The 14,585-nt window shown below is 50.7% G+C and overlaps 1 protein-coding gene across 2 annotated transcripts in view; it reads left to right on the plus strand.

Moving 5' to 3' along the window:
* Nucleotides 1–11,658, plus strand: part of OLFM2 (olfactomedin 2) — an 81,202-nt gene extending 69,544 nt beyond the window's left edge. Inside the window, exons 2-6 of one of the 2 annotated variants that reach the window (XM_032251859.1) lie at nt 4,517–4,666; nt 7,177–7,323; nt 7,557–7,776; nt 8,123–8,229; nt 10,529–11,658. In XM_032251859.1, the coding sequence (XP_032107750.1) occupies nt 4,517–4,666; nt 7,177–7,323; nt 7,557–7,776; nt 8,123–8,229; nt 10,529–11,206 (1,302 nt within the window). In that variant the 3' untranslated portion in view covers nt 11,207–11,658. The remainder of the gene's footprint in view (nt 1–4,516; nt 4,667–7,176; nt 7,324–7,556; nt 7,777–8,122; nt 8,230–10,528) is intronic. The other variant, XM_032251858.1, reaches the window with a different exon arrangement.
* Nucleotides 11,659–14,585: the final 2,927 nt, after the last annotated feature.

Here is a 14,585-nt window from a genome sequence, read left to right on the forward strand (position 1 = left end):
TAAAAGAGAAGTAATGAGCAGGTTGCTGCTGTGGTCGACTGGGGTCACCAACTAATGGTTTCCCTTGGGAGGTTTTATGGAACACACACCTTTGAGTTCTTTCCCACCAGGGAGGCGAGAGGGGTGTTATTGATCACTAACGCTTTTGGGTCATCGTTGAGGATTGCTGGGTGTATTTTCGCTGGTACCATGCAAGGGCAGGGTGGGCTTTGACTATCAGAGAAAGCCCTTGGCCGTGGCCATTCCTGGGCACACCTGCAGTGAATGCTGGTTCCATCCAGCTCCTACCTGAGTAAAAGGAAGGCGGAGAAAGTGAGTTACTGTGCTTCTCTGCCCGCGCCGAGGATGTGCAACTTACAAAGAGGGGGTTCCCCCCATTTAGGAAGGGTGTAGTAAGGCTCAAAGAATGACTATAATAGTTTCAGCTGGCGTTTATGAATGGCTTGTTTTCCTTATAGATTAGTGGGGGAGTCAAGCTCATCTGTCCAATTTGTACAATTATATCATTTGCTCACATTCCAATAAGGCTTAAAAAAAAAAAGACTCGATTGAGTGGGAGAGAAAAAGGTGGGCTAATAGTTGGAGTCCCCAGGATTGCTCATAATTCACAGCTTGGTTTATCTGTGCTGCAGCTCACGGCACCGGTTCTGCTGGGAGATCTGGTAATGGCTGTGCAAATGATCAATAATTGTGGTGCTTTGTTTCTCTGTAAAACACTGGGTTTTGTTTTGTTTTTTTTTAATAAGAATTTCTTCCATGCCTGTAAGAATGCATCCTGGAATAGGACCAGGATCTTCCATTTGCCACCTCTATGGCCACTACCCATCATCGCCTGCCTGGATCTGTGCAGTCACCCCTACCCTGGCCTTCCTCCCTCGCCCCTAGAGCATCCAGAGGTCACTGTGAAGAACACCCAAGTAAGGGCACGTCCCGCCTCTGCTCAGAACCCTCCATGGCTCCTGCCTTCCTCAGAGCAGAACCTGAAGCCCTCACTGCTTCCCACAAGGCCTTGCCCCCAACACCTCCCTTCCTCCATCTGCCTCCACTTACCCCTTACTCATTCTGCTCCAGCCACATGGGCCTCTTCCTTGTTTCACAAACACACCAGGCACGGTCCTGCCCCAGGGACTGTCCACTTGTTCTCTCTGCCTGGAACCCCTTCCCCAGATATCCAAATGGCTCCTCCCTCACTTCCTTCAGGTCTTGAACGAATACTTCAGCTTTTGAACAAATGACGCCTAGGTTTGCAAACCCAAGCCAGTCACCCCACAACCCTCACATCCACCCACATCCTTTTTTTTGGAGATGGAGTTTTGCTCTTTTGCCCAGGCTGGAGTGAAGTGGCACCATCTTGGCTCACTGCAACCTCCACACCCACTGCCCCGGCTTCAAGCGATTCTTCTCCCAAATAGCTGGGATTACAGGCATCCTCCACCATGCCTGGCTAATTGTTGTATTTTTAGTAGAGATGGGATTTCACCATGTTGGCCAATCTGGTCTTGAACTCCTAACCTCAGGTGATCCACCCTCCTCGACCTCCCAAAGTGCTAGGATTACAGGCATGAGCCACTGCACCTGGCCTCTTTCATATTTTTTTAAGATATGGGGTCTGACTCTGTCACCCAGGCTGGAGTGCAGTGGCACAGCCATAGCTCACTGCAGCCTCAACTTCCTGGACTCAAGCAGTCCTCCTGCCTTAGCCTTCCGAGTAGCTGGGACCACAGGTGCATGCCACTACATCCAGCTAATTTTTTTTTTTTTTTTTTTTTTTGAGATGGAGTCTTACTCTGTTGCCCAGGCTGCAGTGCAGTGGTGTGATCTTGGCTCACTGCAACCTCCACCTCCCAGGTTCAAGCGATTCTCCTGCCTCAGCCTCCTGAGTAGCTGGGATTACAGGCGTGCACCACCACACCGGCTAATTTTTTTGCGTTTTTAGTAGAGACTGGGTTTCACCATGTTGGTCAGGCTGGCCTTGAACTCCTGACCTCGTGATCTGCCCACCTCAGCCTCCCAAAGTGCTGGGATTACAGGCATGACCTACCACACCCACCTCTAATTTTTTTTTTTTTGTTTTAATTTTTAGTATAGATGAGGTCTTGCTCTATAGCTCTGGGTGGTCTTTTTTCTTTTTTTTTTCTTTTGACAGAGTCTTGCTCTGTCGCCCAGGCTGGAATGCAGTGGCAAGATCTCACCTCACTGCAACCTCCGCCTCCTGGGTTCAAGCGGTTCTCTTGCCTCAGCCTCCTGAGTAGCTGGGACTACAGGCATGCACCACCATGCCCAGCTAATTTTTGTATTTTTTTTAGTAGAGATGAGGTTTCACCATGTTGGCCAGGATGGTCTTGATCTCCTGATCTCATAATCCGCCTGCCTCAGCCTTTCTAAGTGCTGGGATCACAGGTGTAAGCCACCGCCCCAGCCCCAGGGTGGTCTTAAACTCCTGGCCTCCGATGATCCGCCCACTTCAGCCTCCAGAAATGCTGGGATTCAGGCCTGAGCCACCATGCCCAGGTCCCTCCAGATATTGATCAGGATTTGTAATGTCAGAAATGTCCCCTGCCTTCTCCCTTTCTTCTGGCTCACTCATTCTTCAAGTTCATCTCGAAAGCCCATTCCCTCGGACACCTCCTCAAAGACCTTCAGCCTGAGGGAAGACCCCCTGTTATTCCCTGCACTATTTCTTCAAAGCACTCACTGCACCATGTGGTTCCAGAATTATCAATGGCATTACATGTCTGATGTCCATCTCTCCCACTAGCTCCATGGACAACCATCATTAGATGTTTTCTTCATTCCCTCTCTTCCTTTTTTTTTTTTGAGACCAAGTTTTCCTCTTATTGCCCAGGCTAGAGTGCAATGGGGTGATCTCGGCTCACCACAAACTCCGCCTCCCGGGTTCAAACAATTCTCCTGCCTCAGCCTCCCAAGTAGCTGGGATTACAGGCATGTGCCAGTGCCACCATGCCGGGCTAATTTTGCATTTTTAGTAGAAACGAGATTTCTCCATTTTGGTCAGGCTGGTGTCGAACTCCCAACCTCAGATGATCCACCTGTCTCGGTCTCCCAAAGTGCTGCGATTACAGGCATGAGCCACTGCGCTGGGACTCCCTCTTCCTTGATCCTATCCCAGACCCTATGCCTGGGACAGAAGATACTTTCATGGCATGGACATCTTTTTTTTTTTTTTGGTGAAAGAGTGTCTTGCTCTGTCACCCAGGCTGGAGTTCGGTGGTGCGATCTCAGCTCACTGCAACCTCCACCTTCCAGGTTCAAGTGATTGTCCTGCCTCAGCCTCCCAAGTAGCTGAAATTACAAGCGCCCATCACCATGCCCGGCTAATTTTTGTATTTTTACTAGAGACAGGGTTTCACCATGTTGGCCAGGCTGCTCTTCAACTCCTGAACTCAGGTGATCCACCTGCCTCATAGATATCTTCTAATCAGTTTGGAAGTTTATGACTGTCTTGTGTCTAGAGTTCCCCATGTTAGCATTTCTAAGGCTCTGATAAGTCCTGCAGTAATGAAATTTGTTTCACCCAGTAAGACACACATTTATTTGACCACAGAGCATCCTTTTTCCAGCACACCTGGTAAGATTACCAGTGTTGAAAGGAGCATGGCTTGGGAAACAAAGCCATAACTGATCACTGGATTATCTGAGCATTTTGTCTCACTTTGGCCATTACCCTACCTGGGCAGCTCCTGGTGGGGTGGGGGCACAGCAGGGTTGCACGTAACATTTAGTGGCCCTGATGGCTGGGCGCTGTTGCTCATGCCTGTAATGCCAGCAGTCTGGGAGGCTGAGGGGGGCAGATCACCTGAGATCAGACCCTTTTTTTTCCTCTTGACAGTCTCACTCTGTTACCCAGGCTGGAGTGGAGGCCAAGTGTTGGAGACCAGCCTGGCCAACATGGTAAAACTCCATCTCTCTTAAAAATACAAAAATTAGCCGGGTATGGTGGCAGGCACCTGTAATTCCAGCTACTCGGGAGGCTGAGGCAGGAGAATCACTTGAACTCGGGAGGCAGAGGTTGCAGTGAGCCAAGATGGCACCACTGCACTCCAGCCTGGGCAACAGGGCAAGACTGAGTCTGAAAAATAAACAACAACAACAAAACATTACATGGTCCCGAGATAGCTCTAGAGCCTTTATGTCACGGTGGGCTGGGGAAGCAGAGAGGCGATCCAGGTTTGGGGGTTATTTGAGTGGATCTCTAACGGCAGTGATGGAGACAGTGTTGTGTGTGTGTGAATCTGTGTGAGAGAATGAAATCTGGTCTGGGAGAAGGGTTGAGGCCTCCAATTCCTTGCTGTGTTCCTTAGTCCCTCTGCACCTCAGTCTTGCCATCTGTAAAATGAGGCTCCTTAAGGAGGGACTGAGACCACACACAACAGGCGCTGGCATAAGCCTGGAGCCCCGCAAAAGGGCTCCTCAGGCCCCCTTCCTGTCCCAGCAAGGGTGAGGCGAGATGCTTATTGGGATCCTACTCTCTGACCACCCCCACACCTCTCTGCAGACTCTCTTCCAGAGCCCAGAAGAGGGCTGGCAGCTGTACACCTCGGCCCAGGCGCCCGACGGGAAATGCATCTGCACAGCTGTGATCCCGGCGCAGAGTACCTGCTCTCGAGACGGCAGGAGTCGGGAGCTGCGGCAACTGATGGAGAAGGTGAGAACCTTCCAGGTGCCCTGGGGGCAGCTGGGAAAATGTCCCAGTTTTCATCCCACCCTCTGGACCCATCCAGGTCAGCCAGTGGCCATATTCAGCTATGCAAATTATTCAGAGCTGGCTGATAATCCAGCTCCTCTCCAAGTAGATCCTTTTTTGTTTTCATTTTGACGCGGTCTCACTCTGGCACCCAGGCTGCTGCAGTGCAGTGGCATGATCAACTCACTGAAGCCTCAAACTTCTAGGATCAAGCAATCCCCATTCCTCAGCCTCTGAGTAACTGGGACTACAGGCATACACTACCACGCATTGCTAATTTTTATATTTTGTGTAGAGATGGGATCTCCCTATGTTGCCCAGGCTAGTCTCAATCTCCTGGGCTCAAGTGATCCTCCTGCCTCAGCCTCCCAAAATCCTGGGATTATAGGCATGAGTCACTGTGCCCAAACGGATACTTTATCCAATATCTGTTCAATGCTTTTTTTTTTTTTTTTTTTTGAGATGGAGTCGAACTCTGTCACCCCAGGTGCTGGAGTGCAGTGGTGCAATCTCAGCTTACTGCAACCTCCACCTCTCGGGTTCAAGAGATTCTCCTGCCTCAGCCTCCCTTGTAGCTGGGATTACAGGCGTATGCCACCACATCCAGCTAATTTTTGTATTTTTAGTAGAGATGGGGTTTCACCATGTTGGTCAGGCTGGTCTTGAACTCCTGACTTCAGGTGATCCACCCGCCTTGGCCTCCCTAAGTGCTGCGATTACAGGCATGAGCCACCTGTAATAGTGAACGTGTCCAGCCTGTTCAATGGTTCTTACAAAAGGTTCCTTCTACCTCTGATCATGGTCAATAGAAAACAGTTCCCTGGGCCAGCGTGCGGTGGCTCACACCTGTAATCCCAGCACTTTGGGAGGCCAAGGCAGGTAAATCACTTGAGGTCAGAAGTTTGCGACCAGCCTCTACTAAAAATACAGAAATTAGCCGGACATGGTGGCACGTGCCTATAGTCCCAGCTACTCGGAAGGCCGAGGCAGGAGAATCACTTAAGCCTTAGGGAGGTGGAGGTTGCAGTGAGCTGAGATGGCGCCACTGCACTCTAGCCTGGGCGACACAGCAAGACTCTGTGTCAAATAAATAAATAAATAAATAAATAAATAAATCTTACGAAATATTTATTTATGGAATTTCCCACTTAATATTTTTGGACTGCGGTTGGCCTCAGGTAGCTAAAACGTGGAAAGTGAAACTGTGGAGAAGAGAGACTACTGTAAAAATGTTTTGTGGCATCCAGGGTGGGTATTAGGCTGCCGGGCTTCTGAGAGCTTCCAAATGTCATGTGAATAACTGTACAGGAAAGTCTGTATTTCAACAAGCATCCAGTGGTGACTCTGACCAAGTTTACCTTAGCCAGGTGGAGTCCACTTTAGTCAGGTGAAGCTGGTGGGAATCTACCTTACCCAGGTGAAAGTCTACTTAAGCCAGATGGAGTTCACCTTAACAAGGTGGCTGCCTTAGCCAGATGATCACGTTAGTCAGGTGGAGTTTACCTTAACCAGGTGGGAGTCTGCTTAGCCAAGTATGGTGTTCACCTTAGCCAGGTGGAGTCTACTTTAGCCGGGTAGAGTTCACCTTAGCCAAGTGAGTCTGCCTTAGCCAGGGGAGTTCACCTTATTCAGGTGGAATTCACCATAGCCAGGTGGAGATGGGAGCTGGGGGCCCTCAGTTTGGGTGAGGAGAGGCCAGCATAAGCGAAGTTTATTCTACTCATTCAGCCAAAAAGTACTTATTGAGCCTCTACTCCAGGCCAGTGTTGGGCACTGGAGATTAAGTTGTGGACAGGCTAGATGCAGCCTCTGTCTCTGAGGGTCCCACCTGAAGGAGGCAGATGGATAAGAATGTTCTACATAGTCACAGCCTCGAAGGAGATGACCAGACAAGAGGAGAGTGAGTGAGTGGCTACCTGGGACAGGGTGGTTAGGGGAGGATGCTTTGAGCCCGGGATGCTGGACCAGAACTCTGAAAGATAAGAAGGAGCCAGTCATGGGAACGTGCGGGCAACACAACTCCAAGTAGAGAGACCAGCAAGTGCAAAGACCTGTAGAGAGAAGGAGCTTAGAGTCTGTGAGAATGAAGAGAGACAAAGTGGGTGGTGGGGGGCAGGACCAGCCAGTGCAGGATCTGTGGAGGAGGAAGGTGATCTAATCTGTTTTGAAAGTTCCTTCTGTCTGCTGTGTGGAGAATTGACTATAAGGGATGAAGGTGGAACTGGGAGACTAAGGAGGATGTGAGAGGTGGTGGTGGGTGGACCAGATGGTAGCCAGTAGGTAGGACGGAGGGATGGATGGATGGTTTGGGCAGGCAACTGGGAGGCTACTGTTAAGCTCAGGTGAGGAGAAGGTAGCCTCTTTGGTCTGGTGTTTGTGCAGCCTCTGGTCCCGCCAGCTCTTATCTGTAACATCTCTGGGTTGAGATTTGGGGAAGGAGGTCTGGTCCCTTCAGTTGTCCCCATTCCTAGGTCCAGAACGTCTCCCAGTCCATGGAGGTCCTTGAGTTGCGGACATATCGTGACCTCCAGTATGTACGCGGCATGGAGACCCTCATGCGGAGCTTGGATGCACGGCTCAGGGCGGCTGATGGGTCCCTCTCGGCCAAGAGCTTCCAGGTGGGTCCTCCTGGGGCCAGGCCAGAGATCAAAGGAATGACTGGGATTTGGTATCCATTAGTTCCTACAGTGGGGTCGTGTCTGGGAAGAATCTAGGGTCCAGTCTGAACCAAATGTCAAGGGCCAGGTGTGTATCAAAGACAAAGGGTGAAGTTATTAAGTCAGAGGTTGGAGTTATGTCTGGGTGAAAGACCAGGGGTCAGGCGTGGCTATGCTTCCATCTTGGGGCACAGGAGCTGAAGGACAGGATGACGGAGCTGTTGCCCCTGAGCTCGGTCCTGGAGCAGTACAAGACAGACACGCGGACCATTGTACGCCTGCGGGAGGAGGTGAGGAATCTCTCCGGCAGCCTGGCGGCCATCCAGGAGGAGATGGGTGCCTACGGGTACGAGGACCTGCAGCAGCGGGTGATGGCCCTGGAGGCCCGGCTCCATGCCTGCGCCCAGAAGCTGGGTATGCCTTGGCCCTTGACCCTGACCCCTGATCTTTGATTGCCACACCCAACTCCAATATCATCTGTTTGTGCCTAGAAGCTGGGCACAGTTTTGACCTCTAACTTCTAAACCTCAACTCTTGACCTCCCTACCTAAGGCCACACCTGAGCCCAGAAGCTGGAAATGGCCTGGCCCTTGGCCTCCAACCCCTCCCTCCCAACTCAACATATTGAGACCAGATTTTTGAATCTTCCCTCACCCCGGGTCCCAGCTCTCCCCAGCTTGATCGTAACACTTCATCTTTGTCCAGCCTCCCTCAAGCTGTTCCCTTTCCCATCCTCATTCCCCCTGTTCTTGCCTCACAGGCTGTGGGAAGCTGACCGGGGTCAGTAACCCCATCACTGTTCGGGCCATGGGATCCCGCTTTGGCTCCTGGATGACTGACACGATGGCTCCCAGTGCAGATAGCCGGGTGAGTGACTGAGCCCACCCCTGGGGTCAGGGCCGGGGAGAGTCAGAGCCTCTGACTGCCTATAGGTACCCAGGGAGTCCACACTGATGACTGTCTTGTAGCCCAAAGTGTCCTGGATCCCCCAGGGCCATTGGACCTCCCTGTCTAGTAACCCCTAAGTGACCAAGGGCTTTTCAGCCCTATGAATCCCAAAGTCCCAAAGTCTGTTGACCTCCAGTTACTAATGGTTACTGAGTTCTACTGACCAGTTCTCAGGGACTATTGATGTCCAAGTAACTACCCAATGACCAGTGCTTTCCCAAGGACAAGAGATCTCCTCCACCAAACACTGCTCAGTGACGTTTAGTCTTCTAGTGGCTTCCACAGTCATGACTGCCCATCACCTAGACACACAAGAACCATCCATGAGGCCAGGCGTAGTGGCTCATGCCTGTAATCCAAGCACTTTGGGAGGCCAAGATGGGTGGATCACTTGAGGTCAGGATTTCAAGACCAGCCTGGCCAACATGTTGAAACCCCATCTCTAGTAAAAATACAACAAAAATAGCTGAGCATGGTGGTGGATGCCTGTAATCCCAGCTACTCAGGAGGCTGTGGCAGGAGAATCGCTTGAACCTGAGAGGTGGAGGTTGCAGTGAGCCAAGATTGAGCCACTGCACTCCAGCCTGGGCTATAACAGCAAGTCTCAAAAAATAAAAATTAAAAAAAAGAACCATCCATGAACTTGCCCAGTGATGATCCTGCAACAGTGACCTTCCCAGTGACTGCTATTGGTTTCCAGGGGGCCACTGGGTGTCAGAGATTACAAGTAGTAACTAGCCACCATCCCACCACAATCGCTGGCCGCTCAAGGAGTATGGGAATTCAACCAAGTGGCTGGTTTGGGAATCAGATTTCCATTCCAGTTCCACCACTTGGCTAGGGAAATTTGGGCAAGTTTCTTAACATCTCTGAGCCTCAATTTCCTTATCTTCAAAATGGGTCAGGATAATATCAGCCTTGCAATTTTTAAGATTCTTAGCTCGATAACCAGCACTAGTAAGGGCACTTACAAATGCCAGTTAACAGCCAGGTGCAGTGGCCCATGCCTGTAATCCCAACACTTTGGGAGGCCAAGGCGGGCGGATAACCCAAGGTCAGGAGTGAGAGACCAGCCTGACCAATATGGAGAAACCCCGTCTCTACTAAAAATACAAAATTAGCCCACCGTGGTGGCTCATGCTGTAATCCCAGCTACTCAGGAGGCTAAGACAGGAGAATCGCTTGAACCCTGGAGGCAGAGGTTGCAGTGAGCCATCATTACACTCCAGCCTGGGCAACAAGAGCGAAACTCCATTTCCAAAATAAAACCAAAAACTCCGCAGGCACTTTCTCACCAAAACAAAAACAAAACCAAAAAAAACAAATGCTAGTTAACATGATGACAACTATGATGATGATGAAAATGGTGATGACATACCTGGTCACCTTGTGGTGACAGGGTTAACCATGCAATGAATTCAAATGATGTCATAACATTCAATGGCTGACCAGTGATCACTAACCATCCAGTATCCAATGACCAGGGAATTCCTGGGCCCAGTGAGTCCCCAGGGGCGGCAGTGATGTCTGGGTCCTTTGGGATGAAGTGTTGTCCACTTAGGGGCTATTTTAAGACCAGTAGTGGCCATGTGCAGTAGCGCACGCCTGTAATCCCAGCACTTTAGGAGGCCGAGGGAGGCAGATTGCTTGAGCTCAGGAGTTTGAGACCAGCCTGGGCAACATTGTTGAGACCTTGTCTCTACTAAAGATAGAAAAAATTAGGCACACCTGGTGACATGCCCACTAATCAAGAGGCTGAGGTGGGAGGATTGCTTGAGTCTGGGAGGTTGAGGCTGCAGTGAGCTGTGATTGTGCCACTGCACTCCAGCCTGGGAAACAGAGTGAGACCTTTTTAAAAAAAAAAAAAGACCAATAGCACTTACTGGGATTGTGGTCCCAGTGGGGCCGTGCAGTTCCCCAAGGAACTGCAACCCCTGGGGACTCACTGGGCACAGGAATTCCCTGGATATTGGATGGTTAGTGGTCACTGGACAGCCACTGAGTGATAAGACATCTCTTGAATTCATTGCCTATGATTAATGCTGCCACCATGAGATGATAATGGTCCCACTAGAGCCATAATTGTTCATGAATGGTCAACAGAATTCCCATGATTAAAGGCCTCTTAGTGATTGTTGATCTCTAATGGCTGTGGCTGGTGCTGGGACCCTTGGGTCATTGGTGGTGGTACCCCCAGTGACCAGCAGCTGCTCCATAGGTCTGGTACATGGATGGCTATTACAAGGGCCGCCGGGTCCTGGAGTTCCGCACCCTGGGAGACTTCATCAAAGGCCAGAACTTTATCCAGCACCTGCTGCCCCAGCCATGGGCAGGCACGGGCCACGTGGTATACAACGGCTCCCTGTTCTATAACAAGTACCAGAGCAACGTGGTGGTCAAATACCACTTCCGCTCGCGCTCCGTGCTGGTGCAAAGGAGCCTTCCAGGCGCCGGTTACAACAACACCTTCCCCTACTCCTGGGGCGGCTTCTCCGACATGGACTTCATGGTGGACGAGAGTGGGCTCTGGGCCGTGTACACCACCAACCAGAACGCAGGCAACATTGTGGTCAGCCGGCTGGACCCGCACACCCTCGAGGTCATGCGGTCCTGGGACACCGGCTACCCCAAGCGCAGTGCTGGCGAGGCCTTCATGATCTGCGGTGTGCTCTACGTGACCAACTCCCACCTGGCCGGGGCCAAGGTCTACTTCGCCTATTTCACCAACACGTCCAGTTACGAGTACACGGACGTGCCCTTCCACAACCAGTATTCCCACATCTCAATGCTGGATTACAATCCCCGGGAGCGCGCCCTCTATACCTGGAACAACGGCCACCAGGTGCTCTACAACGTCACCCTGTTCCACGTCATCAGCACCTCTGGAGACCCCTGAGCCACTACCATGGCTCAGGCTGCTGCCTGGGGGGCTTCTGGGGGCTGGAGGCCCCTTTCATTCTGCCTGTATCCCTCAAGGGTGATCTCTCTGTCTCTGTCACACCCGCTCCCCCCACTTTTTGCCGGGCTTTTGTTCTCTGCCTGTGTATTTCTATTTTCTCAATATCCCCTCTTCTCCTTTATTGATCTCTGCTTTTAAAACATCACTTCTTTCTTTCTGCCTTTTCATGGATGTCATTTTCTTTTTATGGCTCTGGTTCTCCAGTTCTCTTTCCCTGTCTCTGCCTTTCTCACTCTGTCCTTCCATCCCTCCCTCCTTGCTTCCCACCCATTCCTCATCCCTCACTCCACATCCCCACCCCCAGGAGTTGAGTGCATGGATCTGTTTCTTTTTTTATTTACACTTTTTCTTTCCGGTTTGCCGGAATAAACAGGACCTTTGACATTTGATGCTTCAGTGGCTCTGTGTATCCAACAGGGGCAGAAGTGGAGGTGGCCATGAAGTCCAGGCCTGGAGATCCCTCTCCATTGAGGATCCCCTTATTCCACGACCCAAGCTTAAGCAAACTGGGGGCAAGGGGTTCCCCAGGGCCAGCCCTTTGGGGAGATGGGTGAGGAGACCCAATCCAAAGTTGTTTTGATCAAAAGTAATTCATTTAAAAGCAGCTTGGTCAAAACAACTGAGAATTCTAGCACAACAGTGAAAACTAGCCTCAAATGAGTATTCTCCTGTCACTGGATTGCCACTCTCTGGATGCATTACTAAGTGGTCTGGACATTTTTTCTTTTTTGAGACAGTCTTGCTCTGCCACCCAGGCTGGAGTGCAGTGGCATGATCTCAGCTCACTGCAACCTCCGCTTCCCAGGTTCAAGTGATTCTTATGCCTCAGCCTCTGAGTAGCTGTGATTACAGGTGTGCACCACCACACCAGGCTAATTTTTGTATTTTTGGTAGAGATTGAGGTTTCACCATGTTGTCCAGGCTGGTCTTGAACTACTCGGCTCAAGTGGTCCACCCACCTCGGCTTCCCAAAGTGTTGGGATTACAGGCTTGAGTCACTGTGCCCAGCCAGTCTGGCAATTTTCTGATTTTTTTTTTTTTTGAGATGGAGTTTTGCTCTTGTTGCCCAGGAGGGCAATGGTGCCAACTCGGCTCACCACAACCTCCACCTCCCGGGTTCAAGCAATTCTCCTGCCTCAGCCTCCCGAGCAGCTGGGATTACAGGCATGTGCCACCACGCCCAGCTAATTATGTAGAGATGGGGGTTTCTCCATGTTAGCCAAGCTGATCTCAAACTCCCCACCTCAGGTGATCCGCCCGCCTCAGTCCCCAAAGTGCTAGGATTACAGGCGTAAGCCACCTCACTCGACTTTTTAAAATGGATTTTTTTTTTTTTTTTTGAGACGGAGTTTCGCTCTTGTTACCCAGGCTGGAGTGCAATGGCGCGATCTCGGCTCACCGCAACCTCCGCCTCCCGGGTTCAGGCAATTCTCCTGCCCCAGCCTCCTGAGTAGCTGGGATTACAGGCACGCGCCACCATGCCCAGCTAGTTTTTTGTATTTTTAGTAGAGACGGGGTTTCACCATGTTGACCAGGATGGTCTCGATCTCTTGACCTCGTGATCCACCCGCCTCGGCCTCCCAAAGTGCTGGGATTACAGGCTTGAGCCACCGCGCCCGGCCTTAAAATGGATTTTTAACAATTGGGCTGGCTTTTAAGAAGCGGAGTATAAAAGAGTAGGGGCTCCATTGAATTGAATGAAAAGATGCCAGAAAAAAAAAAAAAAAAAGTAGGGGCCAGCTGAATTTTTCCTTTTTTTCTCTTGTTGCTTTGTAATTTCAAAATTTGCTTTTAAACAAGTCACATCTGTGCTGAGTTAACTAATCACAAAAAAGCTAGAAACGGCCTAAAGGGGCACTCAGGTGCCTGCAGTTGAACACACTCACACCCTACACTTGGAGCCTGTTTGCCTGGAAGAGGGATTGGGCAGGGAGAGCCCTTAATGGGGGACCAGAACTCTTGGAGGGGAAGGAGAGGAAAAAACAGGAAGTTTTGGAGGCAGGAAAGAAGAGTATGGGGGAGGAGACAGGAAAGGACTGAACCAGGAGTGGGCCAGATACAGCAGCTGGTGTGTGTCATCCCAGCATTTTGGGAGGCTGAGGTGAAAGGACTGCTTGAGCCCAGGAGTTCAAGACCAGGCAACATAGCAAGACCCCATCTCTAAAAAAAATTTACAAAATTAGCCAGGTGTGGTGGTGTGCACCTACAGTCTCAGCTACTCGGGAGGCTGAGGTGGGAGGATCTCTTGAGCCCAGGAATTCAAGGTTGCAGTGAATCATAAGTGACACTGCATTGCACTTGGCCACCTTGTCTCAATTTAAAAAATAAAAAAGGAGAAGCTAAGTCCTCAGCAGACTTAGATCTGGCTAAAGGCAGGGGAGGGGAAGTCACGGAAGGAGAACCGGATGAGGGCTTTATGTGAGCTAGGTCTGTCTGAAGGCCTGCGTGAGGTGTGCCTAAGGGGTACAGCCAGGCTAGTTGGGAGGGGTACAGAAAAGGTGAGGAGCACCTCGATGGCTCACACCTGTAATCCCAGCACTTTGGGAGGCTGAGGTGGGCAGATCACCTGAGGTCGGGAGTTTGAGACCAGCCTGACCAACATGGAAAACTCCGTCTCTACTAAAAATATAAAATTAGCCAGGCGTGGTGGTGCATGCCTATAATCCCAGCTACTCGGGAGGCTGAGGCAAGAGGTGGAGGTTGCAGTGAGCTGAGATCTCACCATTGCACTCCAGCCTGGGCAACAAGAGCGAAACTCCGTCTCAAAAAAACAGAAAAGGGAGGTGAGGAGCATCATCCTTGGGGCTAAGTGACCAAGAATGAAAGTAGGGGGTGCTGCCCAGGTGATCCCGCCCCATGTTGACCCCAATGGGTGGTCCCTATTGAATCCTGAGCAGAAACATCATTTAAAGAGCCCCACTGGCCCACACCCCGCTGAGGCTGCAGAGCGGGCGCTCCCCACTCCTTCCAGGAGAGGCTCTCCCCATCTCTAATTAATGGCTTCCCTGATTAAATTATCTCCGATCTGTGCTGGCATCTCCAGGAACTCGGATACTGGAGCCATATTGGGAATGAAACGAATGAATAATAAATGGGACTGCCTAATGTACTCATTTAAAACCAATTTTTAGAGAAATTCTCAAGAAAAGCAATTAATTTTCATTTAAACGCATATGTTTGACATCAGAAAAAGGATTCATTCCCGGATTAGCACGTGGAGAGGCACTTTACTCTATACCTCCTGAAAAAAATGAAATGAAAAGCAGCACAAAGCTGGACATCTAGAACGTCTGTATCCCCCCAACTCCCACCCCAA

Source organism: Sapajus apella, unplaced genomic scaffold, assembly GCF_009761245.1.
Source record: "Sapajus apella isolate SASKATOON/1434 unplaced genomic scaffold, GSC_monkey_1.0 scaffold77, whole genome shotgun sequence".
Lineage (NCBI taxonomy): Eukaryota > Metazoa > Chordata > Mammalia > Primates > Cebidae > Sapajus > Sapajus apella.